At 40.1% G+C, this 26,625-nt stretch overlaps 2 protein-coding genes across 7 annotated transcripts in view; both read left to right on the top strand.

Annotated features, from left to right (window-relative positions):
* Positions 1 to 15,903, top strand: part of FGD6 (FYVE, RhoGEF and PH domain containing 6) — a 125,687-nt gene extending 109,784 nt beyond the window's left edge. Inside the window, 7 exon segments of the mRNA XM_008144802.3 lie at positions 4,231 to 4,333; positions 4,814 to 4,960; positions 7,263 to 7,365; positions 9,277 to 9,401; positions 11,414 to 11,542; positions 13,436 to 13,584; positions 15,718 to 15,903. Coding sequence (XP_008143024.2) covers positions 4,231 to 4,333; positions 4,814 to 4,960; positions 7,263 to 7,365; positions 9,277 to 9,401; positions 11,414 to 11,542; positions 13,436 to 13,584; positions 15,718 to 15,754 — 793 coding nt within the window. The 3' untranslated portion in view covers positions 15,755 to 15,903.
* A 5,708-nt stretch (positions 15,904 to 21,611) lies between these two features.
* NR2C1 (nuclear receptor subfamily 2 group C member 1) overlaps positions 21,612 to 26,625 on the top strand; it is a 63,639-nt gene continuing 58,625 nt past the window's right edge. For 2 of the 6 annotated variants that reach the window (XM_054719363.1, XM_008144803.3), the window contains exon 1: positions 21,612 to 21,807. The gene's annotated coding sequence lies outside the window, so the exon portion shown is untranslated. Of the gene's footprint in view, positions 21,808 to 21,833; positions 21,854 to 26,625 lie in introns of those variants that run through there. The other 4 variants (XM_054719362.1, XR_008556657.1, XR_008556656.1 and 1 more) reach the window with 4 other exon arrangements.

Genomic DNA, 26,625 nt, shown 5'->3' with positions numbered 1-26,625 from the left:
GTCCATTAGGGAAGACTCACACTTAGCAAATATTAACACCGTCAGTAATTATTATGATTAAGAAGATCACAGGAAGACTACCAGGAGATATGAGGCTGTAAAACAAGGGACCTTGAACTAGATTTGGCAGAGAATGAGCAGTCAGGGTTAGCTTCCCTAAGGACCTGCTGTGTCTATTTCATTATGAAGGATAAATAGGAGTTGGATAGCTAGGCAAAGAGGAAAGGAAGAGGCTCCCAGCCATTAGAAACAGTGCCAACTAAGGTGGAAAGGAGCGTGTCATATTCAAAGAACTGAAAGGCCAGTGTGGCGTGAACGTAGAGAATGAGAGAGACCCAAGATAAGCCTGGAGAGAGGGAGGTAGGTTTCATAGAACCATCTTGTGTACTTGGGTCTTTAGCCTAAGAGCCACAGGAAGCCACTGAAAGGGTTATACAAAGGAATGATGTGATCAGACTGGCATTTTAAAAGGAGTGTCTGGTTGCTGTGTGGAGAATGGTTTGGGAGGGGAACTAAAGGAGATGGCTAATTGGACATAAAGGATGAGAAAAAGAGTGAGCGTGAGCTCCAGTTTGTCCGTTGTATTGGGTAGTGGTGCCATTCACTGTGACAGGGAACACAGGGAGGAGCAGCTTTGCGGGAGAGATCAGGAATTTAGTTTCAGATGTACACATTGGATGTGAGGTGCCTATGAATCATCAAAATGGAGCCCTCAAGGAGACAGTTTATGTAAGTATCTGAATGTCAGAAGGAAGCTGCACTAGTGGCATATATTTGGGAATCATCAACTTAGAGATGAGAACCAAAGCCAGGAGACTGAATGAAGGTGCACAGAGAGACTAAAGAGTTCCCTGTCAAACTCCTAGAATTCTTCCCAGCCTATCTTAGTCATCACCTCTGCAAGGTCTTCCTTCCCTGCTACCTACAGAAGGTAATTTACTACTTCTGTGTTCTTTATCTTCCTTGTATTTATTATATCATATAGTAATTACTTGATTCTGTGTCTCACCTCAATTACATGTAAGCCCTTATAAATGAGGTGTATTTTTGTACTCAGTTTATGGCTTAGTAGCTGACTCTTAGTAAGTTTCCAGTAAATGTTACTCAAATGAATTCAATTGAAGCAATGTGGCCTTTGGACCTTAGAGTAGCATGTCTAGTTACCACAAGTAGTAAATGGTGTAACAAAGCCTAACTCATCAGCAATCCCTTCTTTTGGAGTGTTTTTCCTCTTGGAACTTCATCTCAGTCAATGGGAAAATTGTACTTATTAAATATAAATTTGCTTTCTGGCAATGTGCCCATTCCATTACGAAATTTAACTATTTTTTGATCCGAGGAAAAGGCTGATTCTTTTGCTAACCATGTTGCAAAAGGAGAGCTAGAATGTCTTCACTCAGTGCTGCAGCAAATGTGTGTGGTCTGTGAGAAATGTGTTATCAAGAGCTGGTAAACATTGTTCTGGCAGAAACCCACACAAGAGAGAGCCAGAAACCCACACCAGAGAGGACAGCATATGTGACATGATTTACACAGTCAAATCACATTCCACATGCTCTCAGAGCTCCAGAAAAATCAGACGGCAATTCTCAAATTAGCCATCTGCCTCTCTGCTTTCTGTTACCTCTTCCAGTGAAAAAGTGGGGAGGGAGAGGGGAAAGAAGGGTGGGAATATTTTATCAACTTTTGCTTGGAAGCTTGAGCATATGTTTTTATAGTATAGTTCTTCAGAGAACACGAATAGAGGCCAGAGATGACATTGTGGTGAAGGGTTCAACCCTTAGTCACACTTGGTCTGATACCAACCTATTTAATATATAGTCTGTTATCTAAAGCAAATTATCTAACATTTCGAATCCTCAGATTCCTTATCTGTAAATGGTGATGGTGAGTGGTGATGTTGGGATGAGGGTATGGATAAGATCCAATATATATTTCATGGGGTAGCTTTGAGGAAAGATATGATGACATTTGCAAAGCATTTAACACAGTTGACTGACTTGTAGTAACTGTTAAATAAATGTCAGCCTGCTGTGGTAGAATAGTAGAGGTAACTGAGGCAGGTTTTTTTTTTTTAATATATTTTATTGATTTTCCACAGAGAGGAAGGGAGAGAGATAGATAGAGACATCGATGAGCGAGAAACATCGACCAGCTGCCTCCTGCACACCCCCTACTGGGGATGTGCCTGCAACCAAGGTACATGCCCTTGACCGTAATCGAACCTGGGACCCTTCAGTCCGCAGGCTGACGTTCTATCCACTGAGCCAAACCGGTTTCGGCATGAGGCAGGTATTTTTTAAAGAGAGAGAGAGAGACATCAATGATGAGAATCATTGATCTGCTGCCTCCTGCATGCCCCCTACTGGGGATCGAGCCTGCAACCTGGGCATATGCCCTTGACCGGAATCGAACCTGGGACCCTTCAGTCCACAGGCTGATGCTCTATCCACTGAGCCAAACCAGCTAGGGTGGAGGCAGGTGTTTTGTGGGTTTTTTTTTTTTTGGTTTGGAGAGATGGGGTGGTTTCTGTTTTATTTTGTTATTGGTATATAATAAAAATTTGAGAAACTTACTGATTTAAAATTTTTATTTATAACTGGATTTTTACCTTTTAATAGCCATATGAGTGCAAATTCTAAATGACACTGAAGTTATTAAGAAGGTACATTTCTAAGAATAGTTATTGTGGGGAAGACTAGTGGTTTTTTGGTATGACCTTGACCTGCTCTGAGTTCATTGAAATATAACAAATATGGCTGTTTATACCATTATTTTTATAGAATTTTTATTATTAAAATATAATTTAAGAATTCGAAGACCATAACCATACACAGGTTTTCAGTGTTTTACTCAGTGTGACACATAACTTCCGTCTACTTTTTTCTTTTTTAATATATTTTATTGATTTTTTACAGAGAGGAAGAGAGAGGGATAGAAAGTTAGAAACATCGATGAGAGAGAAACATCCATCAGTTGCCTCTTGCACACCCCCTACTGGGGATGTGCCCGCAACCAAGGTACATGCCCTTGACCGGAATCGAACCTGGGACCCTTGAGTCTGCAGGCCGACGCTCTATCCACTGAGCCAAACCGGCTTCGGCTCCTTCTACTTTTTATACAAACTTTTATTAATAAAATATTTTGAGTAAAAGTTGAAATATACTTAAAATTAGAGTGAATAATATAATGAAACTGCATATTCATCACCCAGACTCAAAAATTACCCAAGAAGATTCTGCCACATATTTTCCTATTTTCTAAAATATTTTAAAACAAATTGTAGATGTCAGGTCATTTTACTCCTATATTGGTTAGTATGCCTCTCTAAGAAAAATACACACTGTCTTACCCAGTCACATTCCCATTATTATGATGGATTTTATTTTACTATGATGATAGAGTTTTAAACTTATTATTAAATTCTCTCATTGTCTCTTCACACACACACCTGAAAATATGCCTCTCACTCTTGGGTATGCAAAACAAAATGTGCTGATACCAGTGGTAATCTGAAATTACTAGAGTTTGGGGGGATGAGGGATACAAAAGCAAAACAAGAATGCCTTTTTCTGAATAGGTTTTCCCCCTATTTGGCCCATTTCTATCTAGAATTGAATCATAGCTCCAGATGAACTGAGGGTAGGAACAGGAAACGTGATGAGCTGAATACAGGTAGAGGCGCCCTAACAACGACAAGCTAGTTCCCTTATCCACCACTCCTTAAATATCTGTTTACGATAAAAAAAAAAAAAATGTTTCCTTAACCCGCTGCCCTTCCTAGAAAATTTTAGTAGTAGTTACTAAACTGAAAATACTAGTATTCTATGGTATAAATTTGAGTTTGAAACTTGATTCCTTGGAATATTTTTAAATTCTAGTATTATACCTGAGGAAACTTCTTGGTTATATAAATAATCATCACAATTCTGAATTGTGTGACTAGCCTATAAACCAAACAAAAAATACCTCCAAAGTTAGACTTCAAAAAGCCGTTCAGTATAAAGCAGTACTCTTGGAAAGGAAGACAGCATTGTGTTTGCTCAAATGCCCTGTGTTCTCATGCCTGCTCTGATTATTTGTGCACACAAACCTCAGAGTTGCTGCCTGTGACCAGCATTGTTGGAGGGTGGTGGAATCTGTTGCCATGGGAGAAGGAAAAGAAGTATGAAAAAGGCAAAGGATAAAAGCTGACATCTGGTTGATGGAACCTTCTTTTGCCCCCAACAGTTCTGCCACAGAAAGGGATGAATGGCTAGAAGCGATTTCCAGGTCAATAGAAGAGTATGCCAAGAAAAGAATCACATTCTGCCCTAGTAGGAGTCTTGATGAGGTATTGTCTTTTCCTCCTCCTCCTTTTTTTAATGCATTTTACTTTTTATCTTAAAAAAACTGTTCCCAGGGGTTTAGAAAAGCAACATGTGTTTCACAGAAGGATTGGAGGTGTGTGATTTCAGAGCTAAAGTTTTATCCTGTTAATGTCTCACTGCAAGTCTATAGCATGTAGCATAGTCATATTTTTTTCTAGTTATAAACCTCATTGTATAAAATTTTGAAAATACAGCATAGTTTAAGGGAACTAATCAGCTGTCATCACACTACCACAGGCATGTTTTAAAATTAATTTTGCATTAGAGGATTGTTAGAATGTAGCTAATCTTAATATCCTGAGAACATGAAAAATATAATAGCCCATATTTCATCCATATCCCTAACTGATACCATCAGCATTGTGATCTGCCACTACTAAAGACAAGGCTTGATTCTGTAGCAGTCCACATGCATGAGATAATCAGGAGTCGTTCTTCCACAGGCAGACTCAGAAAATAAAGAGGAAGTTTGTCCCCTTGGATCAAAGGCTCCTATCTGGATTCCTGATACCAGAGCCACGATGTGTATGATCTGCACAAGTGAATTTACTCTGACCTGGAGACGACATCACTGCCGGGCCTGCGGAAAGGTAGGAGAGGATAACACCCATCTCCAATGTGATTTTTTAATAGCCCCAGGCTGTATATAGTGAGGAAGCATATGTCCCCTTGTAGACCACTGTAGGGGAGAAAAAAAGATACTGAATCATAGGTGGTATTTTCTCTAAATATTTAGGCATGGGGCAATCTTGTTAGGGAACTTATTCCCTCCCACCTCAAGTTTACTTTAGAATGTCAATAATAGACAATTTTCATTAAAAAAAAAAAAAAGTACAAATTCACAATTAAATAGACCCTCACATCTATCTATCTATCTATCTATCTATCTATCTATATATATCCTATATAATAAAAGGGTAATATGCAAATTGACCGAACGGCGGAATGACCGGTCAGTATGATGCGCACTGACCACGAGGGGGCAGATGCTCAATGCAGGAGCTGCCCCCTGGTGGTCAGTGTGATCCCACAGGGGGAGCACCACTTAGCCACAAGCTGGGCTGACAGCTGGTGAGTGCAGCGGCGGTGGCAGGAGCTTCTCCCGCCTCCGCGGCAGCGCTAAGGATGTCTGACGGCAGCTTAATAGTCAGTAGGACATCCCTTGAGGGCTCTCAGACTGGAAAAGAGTGCAGGCTGGGCTGAGGGACCCTCTCTTCCTCCCGTGCACGAATGTCATGCACTGGGCCTCTAGTATCCTACCTAATAATAGACAAATATGCAAATTGACCGTACCTTCGCTATGCCACAATTGGCCAGGAGGCGTGGGGGGGCGGGACTTGGGGTGGCCGGGGTGGCCGATTGGGCCGGCGGGATGCTGAGCTCGCATCGCCAGCAGTGGCTCGAGCTCAGCGTCTGCGCCATGGCTGTGCTGCGGCACAGAAGGGGCCTCTGGGGCAGCGAGCTCACGTCCCACCGCGGACCATCAAAAGCGTGGGAGCTGAGTGCCTGTCCACTCAGGCACCAGGCCTTTCAGAAGCCTCCGCCACGCTGGAGGCTTCTGAAAGGCCTGGTGCACCAGCAATCAAAAGCAAAAGCGTGGGAGTTGGGTGCCTGTCCGCTCAGGCACCAGGCCTTTCAGAAGTCTTCGCTGCACCGGAGGCTTCTGAAAGGCCTGGTGCACCAGTGGACAGATACCCAGCTCCCCTGCAATCGAAAGTGAAAGTGTGGGAGCTGGGTGCCTGTCCACTCAGGCACCAGCGGACAGGCACTCAGCTCCCCCGTGATCAAAAGCGAAAGCGTGTAGGGGACCCTACACGTGCATGATTCAATCATGCACTGGGCCTCTAGTATATATATAAAAGCCTAAGTGACTGTCCGATCGGTAGCTATGACATGCAATGACCACCAGGGGACAAACACTCAACGCAAGAGCTGCCAAGCTGCGGTGACTTGGCAGCTGCAGTTCTTGGGAGACACACCCGGAACCAGAGAGGAGGGAGCCCAATTCCAGGGTGCATCACCCAAGAACTGCCCTCTTGCAATCCAGGACCCCTCGGAGGATGTTGGAGAGCCGATTTCAGCCCACTCCTCGCAGGCCAGGCCAAGGGACCCCACCTGTGTACAAATCCGTGCACTGGTCCTCTAGTATACAGATAATTATTTAAACTACATTTATCTGGATACTAATTATAGTAAGTCCTCACTAAACATCTTAATATGTTCTGTGACTTCAAGTGCAAGGACTTACAAAGAGACCAGTTTTACTAGAAACTAAATGATATAAGCCAGAATTAAGTTCATGTGTGGTCACATCAGTCCTTTCTAATAAAGAGGGAATATGCTAATTGACCTTCATGCCATTGCAAAGATGGCAGCACCCACAGCCAATAAGGAGGGAATATGCTAATTGACTGCCCTGCCCTCGTTAGTAAACTAAGCACAGTAACAATGACATCAGCGAGTAATTGTAAAGATTAAATGAGGTCTTATTTAGAGAGCATTGAATATAGAGCCAGACACTTGGGAGAGGTGGTCAGAGGTGGTCGTGGTTATAGCAGTGATGATAACAATGACAGCAATGATAATGAAGACAATACAGCTAACACAGGACTTACTGCGCACCAGGAGCTGTTCAAACATTTTGCACACATTAACTCTTTAGTATTTTATTCTTTTTGCAGTAAACACTCAGTAATCATCTAAGGCCTCTGTATCTTCCAGTGTGGTATTATGTGTGAGTTCATTACATGCCTGAAGTCCATAGAATTGTTAATTGAGAATCAATGACTGTAAAAATGGTTTTGAAAAGTAGGCAGCACTATAAATTGTAACATACCTGATGGTTTGGATACAAAGATTACTCTAAATTAAATAATTCCAATGTGTTTTCAGATTGTATGCCAAGCTTGTTCATCAAATAAGTGTGGCTTAGATTACCTGAAAAATCAACCAGCAAGAGTATGTGAACATTGTTTTCAAGAACTGCAGAAATTAGGTAATATATAAGTAAAACTTAACCCCAAGTTCCTTTAATTCCCAGATGCTTTCAAACGGCCTTCTGAAAGAATTATCTTAGACACATTAGCAATATGATTTGGTGATACTCATCTCAAAATATCGAGTTATTTTGCTTTTTTTAGTTAAGCTGTCTTAACTCATATTTAGTAATATTTCCAAGAGAGGTTGGACTAAAGTTTATTCTTACTCTGATCACAGTTTTGCTAAGAATATTAATTGTAGAAAAGTAATTATAGGATGAAATGCTTAAAACAGTTACAAGGGAACTTTAACTCTCAAGTAATTTTGAAGTTTCTAGTTTCATAACTGTGCTCATTACAAATCATTTTTATGTATCTGTAAAGTAATTCCTTATGGAAGTATACCAGGTGCCACTTTGATAGCCTAATTTTAATCACTTAGATTGATTTAGTGAGATGTTATTAAAATGTAGCTTTTTACTAAATACAAAATGATCTATCATATCCATCCCTGCAGTTAAGATGAATGCAGCTAGCAGGACTGTTCAGGTCTGTTTTAGGAAGAGACCTTTATATTCCTGAAACATTTAGGCTCTAAATTTTTAAAAGATTATCTTTCATTTTCATGAAGAGTAGCTTTTCATCTGCATATGAGAATAACTGAATAAAACTAGATGACATGCGATTTGTCTGTGTACATTTTTCCCAAGAAGACATAAAAATCTAATCATTCCTTTGCCAGCCTTTATGTTCCTCCATGTGTTCTCTCTGGTATATAGTATTGGCTGGAACCATTCAAAATACATTTTTTTGAACCATTCTCCCCCATCATTCACACTCATTTGGTCAGTAAATTTTGTCAAGTTTATCTTTGTCTTTTTCTTGATTTCTTCATCTCATAAGGCGGCCTTCATTGTCTTTCATCTGGTCTACTGCAGTAATTTCCTAACAGATTTTCTTGCTACAAATCATTCTTCCTTTCCACTGCGAGATTTATTTTTCTCAATTCAGTCTGTTCATGTCACTCTCCAGCCTAAAAGGTCTTTCACTTCCCACTGCCTAAACAGCAACAGTCCAAGTTCCTTAGAACCAGCCTTTTATTTCCAGCCTCATTATTCTCCAAATAGATAATATGATTTCATCTCTCTCTGCTTTTTGCTTATGCTGACCTCTCTTCATTCATCCTCCTCTTTTTTGCTTGGCAAACTTAGTTATACCTTAATGGTCAACTCAAACATCTCATCCTCTTCTCAGCTTTTCCTGAACCTGTGCAGTCAAAATTAATTGCTTGCTCATCTTGTCTTGTAGCCTCTTTTATTTTTTTAAATTATTTTTTAAAATGTTTTCGTAGAGGAAGGAAGAGAGAGAAATAGAAACATCAATGATGAGAAAGAATCATTGATTGACTGCCTCCTGCAAGCCCCCACTCAGGATCGAGCCTGCAACCTGGACATATGCCCTGACCAGGAATTGGACTGTGACCTCCTGGTTCATAGGTCAATGCTCAGCCCCAGAGCCATGCCGGCTGGGCTTGTAGCCCCTTTTCTAGCACTTTGTTCATTATAATATTATTTGGTCATGTATCTTAATACTAAATGAAGTTAGATTTGTTTTTTTAAGTCAGGAGTGAAGTTTTAAAAAATGTTTTTAAGTTGGTAGTACAGTGACATGTTTCACAATTCTAAAGGCACAAAAGGGTAATCCTTTCACATGGTTTAGTGTTGAAAAAGTATAAAATCATAGACAGTGGAAAGTCTTCCTCCCACTCAACTTCTGGCCATCTATCTTCTGTTGCCAGGGCCATCAGTGCCACCAGTTTCTTAAGTATCCATCCATGGATATTTTATGCAATAATGTTTATTGATCTGAATTAAATTGAATTGCAGAATTGTTACTACTGGTGTATAAGTGTGCTTGATTTCTTTTAGATCACCAGCACTCTCCTAAGATTGGATCTCCTGGAAATCACAAATCTTCAAGTGCCTTATCATCAGTCTTACAGAGTATTCCCTCAGGGAGGAAACAGAAAAAAATTCCAGCGGCTCTCAAAGAAGTAAGTGTCTCCATTAAACTTGCAACCTGATAGAGGCTGAATTATTCATACGCATATAATAGACTGTTTCTCATTCATAAAGGAAGATGTCATTTCCCACAACTATTAAGACATGCATTTTAATACTGGTGATGAGGTGTGGCTGATGCCTTGCTATCTTGCTTAGTCTCCCATATGACCTGAGTCATTTAGAAAATGGCTGTCAAAAAGTTTGCAGAATATTTTATAGCAATGATAGAAAGTAAAGATAACTTGGGCACATGTGAATTTTTTAAAAACAGTATGCTTTCTTTTTTCATTTTTTAATATATTTTTATTGATTTCAGAGAGGGAGAGGGAGAGATAGAAACATCAATGATAAGAGAGAATTATTGATTGACTGCCTCCTGCATGCCCCCTACTGGGGATGGAGCCCACAACCCCGGGCATGTGCCCTTGACCGGAATCGAACCCAGCACCCTTCAGTCTGCAGGCCGATGCTCTATCCACTAAGCCAAACCGGTTAGGGCATGAATTTTTAAAATTACTTTGAGGAGACCCCTAACCAGAGGGAAGAATATGCAGAGTATTTGTAGGCACTGGTTGGTTATATACAGCTGATAATCACTAATAGTAGGTTGTCATTCCTTTAAACTTAAAAGAAATATTTAAAAGGTGGTAATAGCATATACTAGTACAGTTAGACCTGGCAGTGGCATAATCCACAGGCATCACTGGTATCCAATCCCAGTTCCTCAAATTCAAGTGTTCAGTCAGCCAGTGCCAGAGATCAGAAGTACCGCCTTTCTGGCCACTCCCCTTTTAATTAGTTTATTAATTGGTTCCACCTGTGCTAGTTTTGTGGCCAGTAGAGTTTTAAATTTTAATCTCTTGCTTAGTTACTATGTGAAAACAGCACACATTTATTATCTCAAGAGCCCAGGCATAGCTTAGCTGGGATCCCTGTAGGGCCACAATCATAGTGTTGGCCATTGTTGAGTTCTCATCTGGAGACAGCCTAGGGAAGGGTTTCCTTTCATCCTCACTCAGGCTGTTGGCAGAATTCATTTCCTTGCAGTTATAAGACTGAGGGCCTTGGCTTCTTATTTGCTTTTCCTAGAGGTTGTCCTCAACTCCTTGCCACACGGGCCTCCCACCATGGTTGCCTGTTTCTTCAAAGCCAGAATGGGAGACAGAGCTGTCTACTCGTAAGATTGAGTCTAATATAATGTCACAGTCAGGGGAGTGATATCCCATCAGCTTCACCGTATACTGTGGGTTAGGAGCAAGTCCCAGGTCCTGCCCACATTTAAGGGGAAGAGAATGTGCAACAGTGTGATTTTGCAACAGCAGGGGTCATGGGGAGTCACTTCAGGGTCTGTTCACCACACCACTAATTAGGCAATTCATAAACTTGGCTATTGTTCCTGTGTTTAAAAAAAGATAGAAAAGTCTCAACTGCCAAATTATCACTATAAAAGCTTACTGTATTTTGTCTAGAGATTAAAACATTTTCAGCCTTTTATGAAGTAAGACAAACTTCTTTCAGACCAAAATTTGGGGAGTAGAAAATGATCCTTAAAATCCCCATTAATAGCAGAATTCTCTATTTACTTTTCTGTTGGTACAATTTTTTAGTTATTTCAGGGACAGAGTTCAAGTTTTAAGTAATTTTCTCTAATTACCAGAATAAAAAGAGCAATAAACAGCATACACAGGCCCCAAAATGCAGTTTTAAAAAAGGCTTTTTGACCTTTGGAATTATTTTTCTTCTGGAAACCCAGAAAACACAGGCAAACCTGCAAAGAAAAACATACATACAAACCAGGTAGAGTTCTAGGACTGCTTCTAAAAGGTATTTTTATGCACGTGGCAATTCAGTTTAGATAACAGCAGACTTTGAAAATAAACTTTAATTTTGAAACATTATTATTATGGTTATTGCTTTCAGAACCAATGATCAAAAGCAGTTTCGTTATTTAAAATTTTTTGTTTGAACATCATTTAACTGTATATGGAATTTGCTTATCTAGGTATCAGCAAATACAGAAGATTCTTCCATGAGTGGCTATTTGTACAGGTCAAAGGGCCATAAGAAACCTTGGAAACACTTTTGGTTTGTCATTAAAAATAAAGTGCTGTATACATATGCTGCAAGTGAGGTAAGATCTGAAATCTAAATATGTATAACTTGGGGATCTTGTTTTATAATGCCAACTGGAAATAGTTACAATATTTGTTTAATCTGTTTTATGTTATTCGTTTTGCTTTGCTTCTGGAGGGGGAGATGTTATCTTTATTTTGTTATAATCTTCACCAAGGAGATATATATGTGTGTGTGTGTATATATATATGTACATGTGTATATATCCTATATAATAAAAGCCTAATATGCTAAGTGTCCGGTCATCTGATCTGCCATTCATCCAAAGCGTAATATGCTAATGATATGCTAAGATTGCTCAACTGCTTGCTGTGATGCGCACTGACCACCAGGGGGCAGACAATCAACCAGTCACCATGACGTGCACTGACCACCAAGGGGCAGACACTCTGACCGGTAGGTTAGCTTGCTGCTGGGGTCTGGCCGATCGGGACTGAGCGAGGCCTGGCACACCCTAGAGCCCTCAGCTGATCCCTCCCTGGCTGGCGAACTTACCACGTCCCTCCTCAGCCCCAATTGTACACCTGTGGCGTCCCTCAGCCTGGCCTGTGCCCTCTCGCAATCTGGGACCCCTTGGGGGATGTCGGAGAGCTAGTTTCAGCCTCTAGTATATATATTATTGATTTTGGAGAGGAAGGGAGAGAGACAGAGACTGAGATATTGATGTGAGAGAGAAACATCAATTAGTTGTCTCCCATTTGCATCCTGAACTGGGGATTGAACCTGCAACCTAAGTATGTGCCCTACTGAGAATGGAACTCCCAACCTTTTGGTGTAGGAGACGATACTCCAACCAACTGAGCCACCCGGCCATGGCATGTTGTTGTTATTTCTAATGTAAACGGTGTCTTTGTTTTTGTCTTGAGAGCTCTTATTCAAAAGTATTAGGAATTTTCCATAGTACTAAAATGTAAGTTTGTTTGGTGTCATGTGACTACTTCACTGAAGGCATAGGTATTTATCCTTTCTGCCAAGCTCTGCTGGATGACATCCCCTTGACTGTCCCCAGATTGCATCGATCCGGCATCAGCATAGATAATCTAAACTTCCTTTGGGTTATAAGAAGTTTCTGACGGTTTGCTTTAATACTGCCCTTTTCTCCTATCTGATCACCACATGTTCCAACATCTATGAAAACCTCTGCTTTAAGGCCCAAGCTTTTCTTAGTGGGCCTGGCGTAAATTGCTTGCCCTTCTGAGCTATGTTTTCTGCATCCATAAAATCAAAGTATTGTAATTACCTACCTCGTGTGGCTGTATGGAAATATGTGAAAAACAATGCATGTGAACATACTGAAAACTGTCTAGCACAGTGTCTGGCTCCTGGAAGGGGAGGGGGGTGTGGCTCAGTAAATATTGTTGAATAAATGAAAACTGGAGAAGTTGCTAGAGTTATCATTGTTTTATATGTGTGTACTAGAGGCCTGGTGCACAGGATTTGTGCACTGGAAGCCTGGCCTGTTGCCCTCTTATAGTCTAGGACCCCTCGGGGGATGTCCACCTGCCAGCTTAGGCCCGATCCCTAGGGAGATCAGGCCTAAGCCGGAAGGTGCACATCCCTCTCGCAGTCTGGGGCTCTCACAGTCCAGCACCCCTCGCTCCTTACCCACCTGCAGTGGAGGCGAGAGAGGCGCCCGCCACCACTGCTGCGCTTGCCAGCCAGCCAGCCTTGAGCCTGGCTTCTGACTGATCGGCGCTCCCCCTGTGGGGAGCTCCTGCATTGGTCAGTGCGCATCATAGTGATCGGTCTTTCCGCTGTTTGGTTGATTTGCATATTACACTTTTTATTATATAGGATATGAAATGAATTATAGCCATATATAGCACGAGTTTGCAAATTGAATTTTGTTTAAATTTTAAAACCTATCACCCTCCATGTCTTTTTAATTTAGGATGTGGCAGCTATGGAGAGTCAACCTTTATTAGGATTCACTGTCACTCAAGTCAAAGATGAGAATTCAGAGTCTAGAGTATTTCAATTATTGCATAAAAACATGGTATTTTATGTATTCAAAGCAGATGATGCTCACTCAGCTCAGAAGTAAGTAATTTAGACATATTTTCCTTTTATGCATGGAAGTGTGAGTTATTGTAAGGTAACCTACTTTGGGGACAACTTAGAATTTAAGTCAGGATCCAAATAAGAAATGTTTAAGATAGTATTCAAACTCTTTAGCACTGTTTCTAAAGACAGGCTAGAGTACCTGGAATATTTTCAGGAGGCAGAGGGGGAAAGAAAATAGGTAGATCTGTCCAAAATATGTGTGTACGTATGACCTCTGAGGAAGCCGCATGACGCTGCTCTGCTGAGAGGAAGGGACGCTGAGGTATTTGACCTCTCCTTCAATGAGGGTAAGAATCTTCTCTTGAAACATTCCAGGATTTGGCAGTCCAATGATTCCATTGTGCCGGGGAACTGCAGGAGTTTAAACAGCTGCTTGCTAACTTCTTTGGGGAAAAGGTCAAACACATTAAGAGGCTCCCATGCTGTTCCCAGTGACTGAGTAGAAGGAATTAGATATCATTTAAAAATTTTTTTTGAAATAGATATCATTTTAGATAGTAAAGACAGAAAGTCTCTTCAAAATTTCAAGAATATTTAGATGTCATGCGGTTGCTTGATATAGAGAAGTGTATCTCATGAAATCAAGGTCCTTTCTGAACAAACAGTTCACCTCTCTTTCATTTGTTTTTTATTTTGGTCTCACAAGACACATTTTTGTTTTCACTAAGAGATGCTAATCTTTTCTGAATAGACTAAAAAAGTGCATGCAGGTAAGAATGCTTTAAGTAAACAAGGCTTTTCATTTTTAAGACAGTAAGAATTAATGTACCAGGATTACATATGTTCCTGGAAATTAATCAGGTACAGTGTTACAAATACTCCCTCCCACCACCCTAACCCCTGCCAGTGTTAGGATATCTAGCCGTATATAGCTGCTACTCCAAATAATTCCTTTTGTGTATTGAAGAATGTTTTAAAATTATGTCATTTAGCTATTTTTTTCTGGAAAGATTTCATAGTAATAGTAATTGCCCCAATATTCTGTTAGGTATTTCTCATCATTTTCATTAGTATACATCACCAAACTGATAATAATTATTGCTTTTGAATATACATCTTTTGCTCATGTCTTTAAATTGATAAGGAAATCACTTTATCAATTTGGGGGATGGAAGTGGAAGAAGGTGTAGGAGGATAAACGGTGATGAGGAAAAAAATAAAGAAAAAAGAATAAAAAAAAAAGAAAGAAATCACTTCAAGACAGAATTAATGTAGTTAGGGAAGAGAACCAGCTTACTTGTAATTTAGAATTAATATAGGCTAAAGTATGAGTTTCTCTTTGAGGGTATTAATATCAAATGGGTTGCTTTTTTGCACATTAACAGAATAGTAAAATATGTTAACTTCAATGGAAACTTTTGGCTTTTTTAAAGGCCTTTTTTATGGGATAAGATATGCCATTTGCATTTAAAATTTTGAAAATTCTATCCTTGAAATCTGAGCTAAATCTGTCATATACTGCTTTTACTATTTAAACTGAGTGATTTAAAATGTTCCTAGTAAGTTCAGAAGCAGTTACACTATTAGGGAGGCACAAAGACACTACCTCCAAGTGTCTGAATAATTGCTACTATGTGTATTGTCAAAACTTTTAGACTAAAGGATTTTGGAAAGTTCTGTGAAACTGTGAAATACTTTTCTATTGCATACAAATTTTTGATCAGACTAGATGTTAGATTCCCTTTCATTGAAAATTTTAGAGCAGGTCTAGACTATGGATGCCTAAGGAATCTCTGGTTAAGGGAGAAGGAGACAAGGACAGAGCTTGTGTTCCTAAAAGCAGAACAGGGGTTGAAATAAAGGCCTTTAAAGATATAGCTACTTCCAAAACCAATTAAACAGGATCATCAGGATTTCATAGAACTTTCACATGAAATGGGTCCTTCCTCATGCCTCGTAGAAATAAGAGATGCACTTTTCAGTCCAAATTTTTGGCCAAATTATCAAATAAAGGATAGTTCCATATTGACAGAATTCTAGTTTGCTATAGAAAAATCTTAAATACATTGTTAGGGTAACAGATTCATGGGCACAGCTATTATCTGTGTTAACATAACACATATCGGATAATTGCATTTTATGAATCTAACAAATTTCTCTTATTAATAGGTGGATAGAAGCATTTCAGGAAGGCACAATATTATAGCAGTATTGGTTTCATCTCTTCTGTGATTTCAAAAGGGTGGAATTTCATCAGAATGGAGTAAATACAGTATAAAAATTTAATACAAGTGAACACTGCCACAATAAATGTAACCAAAATCTTCATCAAATATAAAAAATTATTTTGTTAGGTATTAAGAGTATTTTTAAATGTTTGTTTTTTCCATGTATGTTATTTATTAAAATTTTGATGTTTACTTGTCAGAATTATTTCTGAAATTCACACTGAATTCTAAAGTACCTTTTCTTTAGAAATTAGAAAATGTATCTTAATATTGTATGCTGTATTAACTGTTTGTGACATAGTCCACACTGTTTTCTCAATGTGCTTTACAGTGTTACATTGTAATAATATTCTCACTAGTGATAAATCTTTGTAAATAAAAAAAAACACACATCAAGGAGCAAGTTTCATGCAATGTTCGGTTTAGAAATTATGATTAGAAAATTGCTTATGACAAAAAAGTGTGTATCTTTAAATCAGTAAACTAAGATGAATTTTTATCTTTAATGGGAAAACACATGACCAACTTCTACCTCAATAACTGTGAAATGAAATTCTAATAAATTATCCCAAGCATTTCTACTATGATGTACCTCTTTTGGCATGAGATAATGTTACATCATAAAGAAATTATAGCAGAGGGGAAGAGTCTGGATTTTTATTTAACCTAATATACATAGGAGAGATGTTTTCATTTTCAGAGGAACACAAATAATTAACTCCATAGACTTTACATTAATTAAATCTAAACTTTTTTAAAGCTACCAGTTCTACACAAATATGTGTATTGTTTTTTAAAATGTAAAATATGGCAAGCATTATATTACATAATGTCCCTTATTACTGTAAGTGTTCTGAGCCCAAGTCAATAGTGGTATTTGTATCTAAAAAGAATGTTACATTTCCTTTGTGCTTTTAAAAATGAACTGGAATTACCATATCAAAAAAGCACAAATTTTAAGCCAGTATTAATTAAAATTGTATAGTATTCTTTTTTTAAAATAAGTTTTTTACTACCACTTTGTGTTAGGTCCTCCTTGGTAAATTTTAAAAATAATATATATTTTATTGATTTTTTACAGAGAGGAAGAGAGAGGGATAGAGAGTTAGAAACATCGATCAGCTGCCTCTTGCACACCCCCTACTGGGGATGTGCCCGCAATCAATGTACATGCCCTTGACCGGAATCAACTTGGGACCCTTGAGTCCGCAGGCCGATGCTCCATCCACTGAGCCAAACCGGCTTCGGCCCTCCTTGGTAAATTTTAAAAAGTCCGTTATTTCTTTAACCAACTGTCAGTGCACCTCATTAGGAAAGATTTATATTCATAATTCTGGTGCACTTATTGTTTAACATAGGAACTACTTTGTAAATAAAATTGATTCGCAGAAGAAAAATGAACACTGATTAAAGTCATTCCTGATGTTCATAGGAACATTTATTGACTAAGCTTAAGCTATATGTAAATTATCCTAAAAGGCAAAATTAGTCATTGAATATTTCATTAACAAACACAAGAATTTTCCTTTCTTTTGCATAGGGGATTTCTTGATTCACTGTGATATTTATGATTGCCAAGAGAATTCGAGTGCCTTTCTGGGGCCTATTGAATGTTTTTTGTTGCAGCACCAGAGTCCCTGTTAAATCTAGAGTTGGCTGTAGTTTTTTTTCTGGCTATTGCTTGCTGTGGAATCATTTTAAATGTTGTTGCAATCTCACACACACAATCCTCACATGCTACCTCTCCTGTCTTTCTGCTACTGTGGGTAAACTAAAATTCTTTGCAGCTCATTAATTTTAATCAAGATAGCATGAATTGGGCTTCCATGTTAAAAATCCCTGCACTTTTTAGTATAACCTTTTTGGAGACCAAGGTTATACCCTATATTCCCTTCTGCATCATTGGGCTTAGCACTTCACAAAACAGTAGTTATTTAGAGTTCTTCTCCCTCCTCTTAAGCTCTCAACCTTCTGACTACAGGTTTGGTTTAAACCTCAGAATCTTAGAAAATATCAGGCAGGCTATTCTATCTTTCAACAGTTGGATGAATCAAGAACCAGTTATAAATCTAAATAGAACATTGCACAAACTTCTAGTAATTCTCCTAATTACACGTGAAACTCATGTTTATACTAGCTATTGGCTTAGCCCCATGGAGGGTTTTGAAAAATATAAAATATAGCCTCTTGGGGAAGCTATCAGATTACAATCCCCCACCCCATAAAGATGTCTTAAATGTGGAATAGTATTACATTCCCTTTCCCCCTTATCAAATCTCATAACTTACTAAAGCTGATCAATTATTTATTTAAACTGGCTAATTCAATGTCAACTGAGAAACCTAATTATATATATTTTGTTGTAAAGCTATTTTGAAAATATCTCTTGATAGCTAACATTTTAGGGGGGTGGGAATGATATATTGGGTACATCCTATAAATGAGGAGAAAGTATAAATAGTACCTACATCCCAAGAACACTGTATTTATTATACATGTGCTTCCATCAAACCCTTTTCAAATATCTCCTTTTATTCATGAGGAGGAGAAAGAAGAGCAGTTATAAAGTTAAGCCAAAGGGATTCTGAAGTAACCTAGACAAGAGATGCCAGTTTAAACTAGGGGATGGCTGCATTCTTACGGTGTGTCCCCAGCCAGTGTTCCTACTTTATGGCATCTGTCAATGTAGAGGACCCACCAGAGTCCTAGGAAAATGAGAATGGTTATTTTGGGGATCATCCCACATTTCTGGACCTCTCTCCAACCTTCTCCCCCCTGTTCCCTAATGCATCCAGTGTCCTAGAGTCCTTTGCCCAAGACACTTAATTCTTTGTGTATGTAATAGCATTTCTTAAAATGAGATCATCAGAGCAACCTTTGTTTAATATAAAGATGTGATGAAACAAGTAAGTGAAGAAGACAACTTTAAAGTGTAGTTTTGTTAGCCAAATGTGTATTTTATATTTGATTGGTAGAATATATCCAGGGAAATAGGGAAAGCCAGGTATAAAGTAATTTAGTTAAAATGTAAATGTTATCACAGCATATGTGGATATGTCTTGGAATGTGCTTTCACTGTACTGTTTTTGAAGTTTGAGAGGCAGTGTAGTCAGATATAATCACTGGGCTTTCCAGAAGTAAATCCTATTTCTCTTACTGTACTATACACTCCTGGAAGGCAGATGCTATGTCTAATGTCTCAATTTCTCACAAAATACCTATCTTCGGTCTTTTAAGAGAGAATATTTATTGAGTATTGTTTGAATATTTGTTTCTTCTACAAAGGACATGATTCTCGTCGTCTACATCTCAAACACAGCCTTCCAAATGCCTACATTACAACTCATTTCTTAGACCTACACGTTCCACCATCCTGCAAGGCCACATTTGCAACTACCAGTTGGACATTTACACACGAGTCCTTAAGCATTTTAAACTTTGCATCACTAAAACTCAACTCACTTTTCTTTTAATCTGTTTGTTTTCTTCTATGATGGAAAAACAGCATTCTACTCTCCAGAATCTGACTCCCAAGTCTCAACAGGGCCCTCTGCAATTGCTCTTGTACCCTTCCATCTCCATTGCCCTGTTGTTGCATAGACCCCTGTTACTTCTTTCCAATGACGGGAATACCTCTTCTAATTCCAGTGCCTTCCTTGCAGGGTCCCATTTTAAAGACTGCCAGAGCCATCTTCTAAAGCATGGCTCTACTTTCTTCCCCGCTCTTCCACTTCCATTGGCTTCCCAGTGGCTTGGCATGGAACACTTTTCCTCAGGTGTCATGCACTCCCGCTAATCCCAGCCCAACCTTTCTCTGTTCAGTTTTCTCTCCCACCCCCATTTCTGCCTATTTATCCAAGACTTCTCTGAAGTTGATCCCCAGTCCTTCTCTTCCCTAGTCCTTCTCTCCTGTTTCTTCAAACTAGATTTAGTTTTCCCTTCCTCTAAATTCCCATAGCCTGTATCTCATAAACAGACTTTCTTATGGTACTTATTACATTCCCCCTCAGCATCTGGCAGAGTGCCTATAATTGTTGGATATTCAGTATTTGATCAATTACTTCAAATGGACCCCCCCCTTTTTTTTTCAGTATCCCCAATACACAATTATCATTCAGGAGCTTAAGCCACTTTTAAAGTTATTTTCTAAGAGAAAATCTTACCTACAACTTTTTTCCCCGTTAAAGAAAAGAGATAAATAATTTCTAGTATTTTTTTTTTAAGAGGAAGGTGGCAGTAAATTTTCAAAATGCCTCAATATATCAAACTTCTTTTTTCTGTGGGGGGGAGAGATTTAAAAGAGGGCAGCCTTTTCTTTTATATAAGTTGGTCATAGCATCTTGAAAACCAATCTTAAAATGCTATTGTTTTTTTAAATGACATGAATTTCTATAAATACTTTTTACTTAAAGTGATAATAGTCTGTATCTTATTGTCCACATAGAGATCTAGTAAATCCTTTATAAATCAAATGTTAGCATTGTAAATAATGTTAATATGTATTTATTACAAAATAAATTTATCTACTTTTGGTGTGATGTGTTTTAAATCATAATTTTTTATATTATTATTTTTTGTTTATTTTCCCTTTCGTTCTCTTTAGACCTTAATTTTTTTAAGAGTTACATTTAAAGACGAACCACATTGACCTGTTTTCCTGAAGCATAATTAGGGGGTGCTCTTCTTCACCCACAAATGATGTCTCCCAAATGGCTTCTACTTCCACATTTTAATAAGTCAGCCTATTGAAACTTATATGAATTAATTGGGTAATAAGGGGTAACCACAAACCTAACTATAAGCACTCATATGATGCACTGAGAATAGAGAAAAGGTCTCAGATTGCCTTTTCCGTGCTTTCTTAACTTCCACTTTTGAGACCATCTTAAGGATTTGGGGGGGTGGAGGGATGAGGGGCTGCCTTAAAACCAAATAGAATAAATGATGCCAAAGGAAAAGGGGGACTTTTAGAGAATGCGGCCTAAAGTATATTTCTACTTGTTAGGGAAATAGTTGCATGCCCTTTTTCTGCATCCTGTGTCCGGCTCCTAGTTCCAGCAGGAAATGACAGAGATGTTCTCCTTCCCAGTGTACTTTTGTTTTCCTCACTTGGGTTTCTGGCCTAAATCCATGACTGCTTTTCTAGTGCTGATAAATACTAAAGAAATTTTGAGGACCCCTTCTCTTAAAATCCAAACCATCACACAGTACTTTGCATACAGGACAGCTCTTCCTGCCACACCTCTGTGCCACAGGCGGTTACTGTCAGAATGTCATGTTCCATCAATACCTCTTTCCAATTTTTGGTTGGTGACCATCAGACACTGTCCTATAGGGTTGGGAATACACGGCTGAGCAAATCAGACAAAAATAAGCCTTCAGGAATTTTACATACTAAGCAATTATGTCCATGCACCATTTAGCAATTATACCTATTGCCTTACAAGAGCTGATAAGTAAAACTTTACTACACAGGATTCTACCCCAGTTTGTCATTTTATTGATGGGAATTTTAAATACCTTATTGGGATTTACCCATACTTGTTATTCCTCTGATAAATGTTAGAGAGCCTGTAACAGAGCCCAGTTTCCCACAATGAGAAACAGAATTGCCTAAAACTGCTGAGGCTATCTCAATACCCAAATCTGAAAAGTTGTTCCAAAACCATTCAGGACTGCCTGAGGCGCAGCAATGACGGGGCATTCTCCCTCCTCGCCGCCAGGGGGCAGTCGGTTTTGAGAGGCTCGGTCCTTTCATCTCTCCTCCCAGGGAGCGTCACGCCCTCCTCTCGCCTGTTCCCCGGACCACTCACGCGCAGGCGCGGACTGGAGCGCGTACCGCGGAGCCGAGAGGTCACGAACTCTGACCCCCTCCAAATACACAAACCCAGAAAGCTCCCTGCCCCCACTTTCCTCTACCCTCCCCCTTCATCCTTCTCCAAGCCACCTCCTCCCGGCACCCCCCGGGAGCCGTCGCTGCGGGACCGTCCGGTCCACGCCCGGTGCCGGACGCAGCTCGGCGGAGAAACCGGTAAGACGTGCCGGGTGCGGAGAAAGCGGCCGCGGCCGAGATAGGGGTGAGGGTGGGGGTGGGGTCGGTGTCCCTTTCTCCCAACTGCCAACCAACGCCCCCTCTCCCCCCGCCCCCCCCCCCCAGTCCCGCCACTGCCTGCGGGGTTCGGCCGGCGGGCTGGCCCGGTCAGCGGCTCGGCGGCGGGGTGCTCGGGTGGGGCTGGAGCGCGGAGAGTGGCCGGAGCGGCGGGGCCGAACGCGCGGGGCTCCGGAAAGGCTGAGGCTGTGGCCAGGGCGCGGGGCCCGGAGCCCCGAGCGGGGTCGGACGGCGGGGCGCTGGCTGGAGGGAGTCCGCGAGCGGCTCGGCAGCGTCTCCCGCGGCGCCTTCCGCGGCGCCTCTGACCTTTCAACTGCAGGGAAAGCTTCCGTCGGGGCGCCGCGCCGCCTCCCCGCCTCTGGGCGCCGCGCACCGGGGGCTTCCTTGGCCGGCGGGACGCGGGAGAGGCTGGCCTTCGCCCCGAATCCCCTTCCCTGGGGGGCCCCTCGCCGATTCTCGTGCTTATAAGGAGGGACAACTTTGTCACAACAAGTGGGCGAGAGTAGTCGCTGCCTTCGGGCAGACGTATCTTTGGAGAAATGAAATGGAACGGCCCAAGCCGCTCCCTGCACTCGGGCATGGCCAAGTTTCCAATAGCTCTTTTGTTAAGAAACTCTGCCTCCCGCTTCTGCAGATAGCGTTTGATGGATTGCAAATGTGGCCAAGTTGTCTCGTAACCTTCACTAAGTAGGTCAGCCTGTTTTTAAAAAAAAATGGAAAGGAAAAGCAAAATGAATTGAAAGTAAGGCCTTATGGGTTTTTGTGCCTCTGAAGTTGTGGGTGGACCTAAGACTGAGGGGTTTTTTGTTTTGTTTTAAGACTGAGGTGTTTGAACAATGCTGTGTGGTTCATTGGTATATGATGATTGTTTTTAAATTGTGCTTATATGTGCAATGGGGAGATCTGAAAGGTATCTCTGTTTTTATCAAAAAGTGGATCAAATATAATGAATGTCATCATTCCTTGTAGGGGTATTCAAGTCTTCTTTTAGGAAGGGTTTGAGGGAGACACAAATCAGTCAGCAAACATTCCCAAAATACTTTTTGCACACACAGCGTATGAAATTCCTACCCTTGGGGATTAGAAAAGACAAAAGAAGCAGCATAGACTAACTACTAGTATAATTACCGTTTTTTTTGCATTATAGGACCCTCTGCAACCTCAAAATCTTATGAAAGCCATGGACTGGCCTTCCAGAAAAATGCACCTTTACATAAAAATTCTGAGTAAAATAGTAAAGTTAATAGAATTCTGTGGATCCTAGTTAACAACCTTAGTATACACAATAAATGCTGGACCTAGAAAGATTGGATTAAAAAAACAACGGCATTTGAACTGAGTCGGAAAGGTCAGGTGGAAGTTAAATGAGGGAGGAGGAGTTTGGAATGGTTTGTTAGGAGAGAGACCCCTCTTGAGAGAGAGATAGCAGATACAATGAGAAGAAGAAATCAGACTATAAAGAACTCTCCTTTGTATCCATAGTGCCTGGCATGTTACAGGGCTTAGCAAATATTGGGGGAAAAATACCTGAAGGGTTGAGACTACATTTTGACCACTGAAGAGACACTGATAGTTCTGAAGTAGAAAAAAAGAGATGTGGTTCAGTTCTGTAAGTATCTGGGCATATTGCTACTTGTCAGAGTTAAGGACAAAAAGATGATCTTTGCCTTCTTGGGACTTCAAATATACATAAAGATGGTCCTTGCCTTCTAGGGGCCTTTCATATACATAAAGGTGCGTATATAAATATACACTCAGGAAACTCAATTCTGGCAGTAGCTGAAATTTTACCCAAAAGGTTCTTAACTTGAAGGCCTAGGACAAGCCACAGGAAGTTTTATGAACCCCTCGAAATTCAGCATATACCATCATTTATGGTGTAAATCAGGGCTGGGGAACATCTGGCACACAGGCTGTATAAAGCCCGAGAAATTATTTGGTCTGGCTCTGCCAAGGCATTAAAGGTGAGTTAATTAAATGTTTGACCAAATATAGCAGGCTAGTTTTTGAGTTGATGGTTTTGTATGGCCCTCGGCAGAAAAAAAGGTTTCCAACCCCTGGTGTAAGTGAATGTGATCTTGTGTTTTCTGGTGAGGAAAAGAATCAATGGAAAAAAATATCCTCAGGTGAGGATTAACCAAACAAAAACAAAAAAGAATAATTCCTTTTAAATCTAATTTTCTTTAGAAAACAATTAATACTATATACCTCTTTTTCCTGTTACTGACTTCCCCATCATTAGCCACCTAATTTTTTAGCTTTCCTTTAAAGCCGGGAATAAAATCTGGACTGGTAACCCAGAACATACTTGATTCTTTTCAAATTGTCAGTAGACCTTCCCCACCCAGAACATTCTGGCCCTGGACAGTGTGGCTCAGTTACTTGAGTGCAGTTCATGCACAGAGGTCACAGGTTCAATTCCTGGTCAGGGCACATGCCTGGGTTTTGGGCTTTATTCCCATTAGGGGGCATGCAGGGGGCAGCCAATCAGTGATTTTCACTCATCATTGATGTAGATATCTCTCCCTCTCCCTTTCTGTCTCTGAAGTCAATCAAAACAAAACAAAACATAAACATATTAAAAAATCAATAAAAACACTTTAAAAAATTCTGAATATCAGTACATTAGGGTAACTGGTAACCCCTAATATCTTTTGTTTCATAAACAAGTATAACAGCTTCCAGTCCTTAAGACTCTAGGCCTCAAGTTTTTTTTGTTTGTTTGTTTAATATATTTTTATTGATTTCAGAGAGGAAGAGGGAGTGAGAGAGAGAGAGAGAAACATCAATGATATGAGAGAATCATAGATTGCCTGCCTCCTGCACGCCCCCACACTGGGGATTGAGCCCACAACCTGGTCATGTGTTCTTGACTGGAATGGAACCTGGGATCCTTCAGTCCGAAGGCCAGCTCTCTATCTACTGACCCAAACCAGCTAGGGCTCAAGTTTTTGTTTTGTTTTTTAATCCTCACCCAGGGTATTTTTTCCATTAATTTTTTTTTTTTTAACAGAGAGTGAAGGGGGAGGGGAGAGAGAGAAACATCTATGTGCTGCAACTGAGGTACATGCCCTTGACAGGGAATCAAACCCATTACTCTTTGGTCCACTGGCTAACGCTCCAATCACTGAGCCAAACCCGCTAGGTAGTCCTCAAGTTTTTAATACTAAGAATTGTAAGGCTGTCTTGTCTCACTTCTTATGCCTGTTTTTACCAACTAAACAAGAAAAGCAAAAATGTTTTTGGTGTGTTTATGGTATACTTGAAAAAATCCACTAAAATTTATTTTGTAAATTCTCTAGAAATTTTTGAGGTTATTTAAAACAACATAGCTATAAAACTAAATTTGTCATTTACTTAAAGGACCTGAAAAGCAAGAAATTAGATTTGGAAGTGGCCAAAAGTAGATCTCTTGATATAAGAATAAGGGTTTTTTTCTTCTTCTTGGGATTTCTTCAATTGACAGTAGAAAATTTCAGTCAATGCTGAATTAAATTTGAGAAGCTTAATAGTAGTGTTTAATGTACTTCTGGTTGAAGAGTTCTGTGTATCATTAGTAGAAACAAATTAGAGTGGTTGCCTGGCTCATGGTGATTATATCAGTAGGCAAGTCTGTGCTAGTGCCATCTTTTCGTAAATAGGCCTTCCGAAAATACAGAAACTGCCAATCATATTAACCTTTCTTTCTCTCTTCCTGCTCCACCTGCAGTGATTAATCCAAGAGTTGAGCACACAGCCTAAGCTAGGCCAATCTGAATCCATTACCAAGATTTTAAAATTAGGATTTGAAAAGACGACTTTTCCTTTCCGGGTGCTTTACTACAAAGTCAGAAATAAGCCACATAGGGTGTGGCTGAGATAGGAAGATTCCTGACCGCCTAAGAAATCTTAGCTCCAGTTTTTCCCAAGGTCAGCTCTGTTGTGATCCTAGCAGTGTATCCCACAGCCCCCCATTTTTTTTTTCTTAAACTAGCAGTAGTTGAGCTAATGCCCTCTCATAGATACTTACTTTCATGCCAAATACCTGTATTATTTTTACCAGTTTTCATCATTTTCCCCCTTGCTAATATTTTGTCTATTGAAATAATATTAACTATCCTGTGGAAATTTCTGAATTTTAATAAAACTCAATAAGTTTGGATAGGATTTGTAATTAATTTAGATAATCTCTTTTTTTGTGTAAATGGTGAAAGTTTTTTTTTTAAATATGTTTTATTGATTTTTTACAGAGAGGAAGGGAGAGGGATAGAGAGTCAGAAACATCGATGAGAGAGAAACATCGATGAGAGAGAAACATCGATCAGCTGCCTCCTGCACACCTCCTACTGGGGATGTGCCTGCAACCCAGGTACATGCCCTTGACCGGAATCGAACCTGGGACACTCTATCCACTTAGCCAAACTGGTTAGGGCGTGAAAGTTTTTTTGAAATGAACAAGATTGTATGATGTATTTTAATTATCTTGTGGGTCTTCTTACATCTAAATATGTATGACACTAGAGGTCCAGTGCATGAAAATTCATGCACTGGAGGCGGCGGGGTTCCTCAGCCCAGCCTGCCCCCTCTCACAGTCTGGGAGCCCTCAGGGGCGAGAGGCGACCTGGTGATCAGGGGAAGGCGATGCCCCATCACACCTCCGATGCTGACACTGCCAGCAGCACAAGCCTCAGGCAGCCCTGGGCGGCTGGGCAGCCGACATCTGAGGCTTGCCTGCACCTTTAGCATCTGCTGAGCAGCTGC

The sequence above is a fragment of the Eptesicus fuscus genome, chromosome 7 (genome assembly GCF_027574615.1).
Source record: "Eptesicus fuscus isolate TK198812 chromosome 7, DD_ASM_mEF_20220401, whole genome shotgun sequence".
NCBI classification, from domain to species: domain Eukaryota; kingdom Metazoa; phylum Chordata; class Mammalia; order Chiroptera; family Vespertilionidae; genus Eptesicus; species Eptesicus fuscus.
Note: the sequence above shows the minus strand (reverse complement) of the source record. Positions and strands in the feature narration are given on the sequence as shown.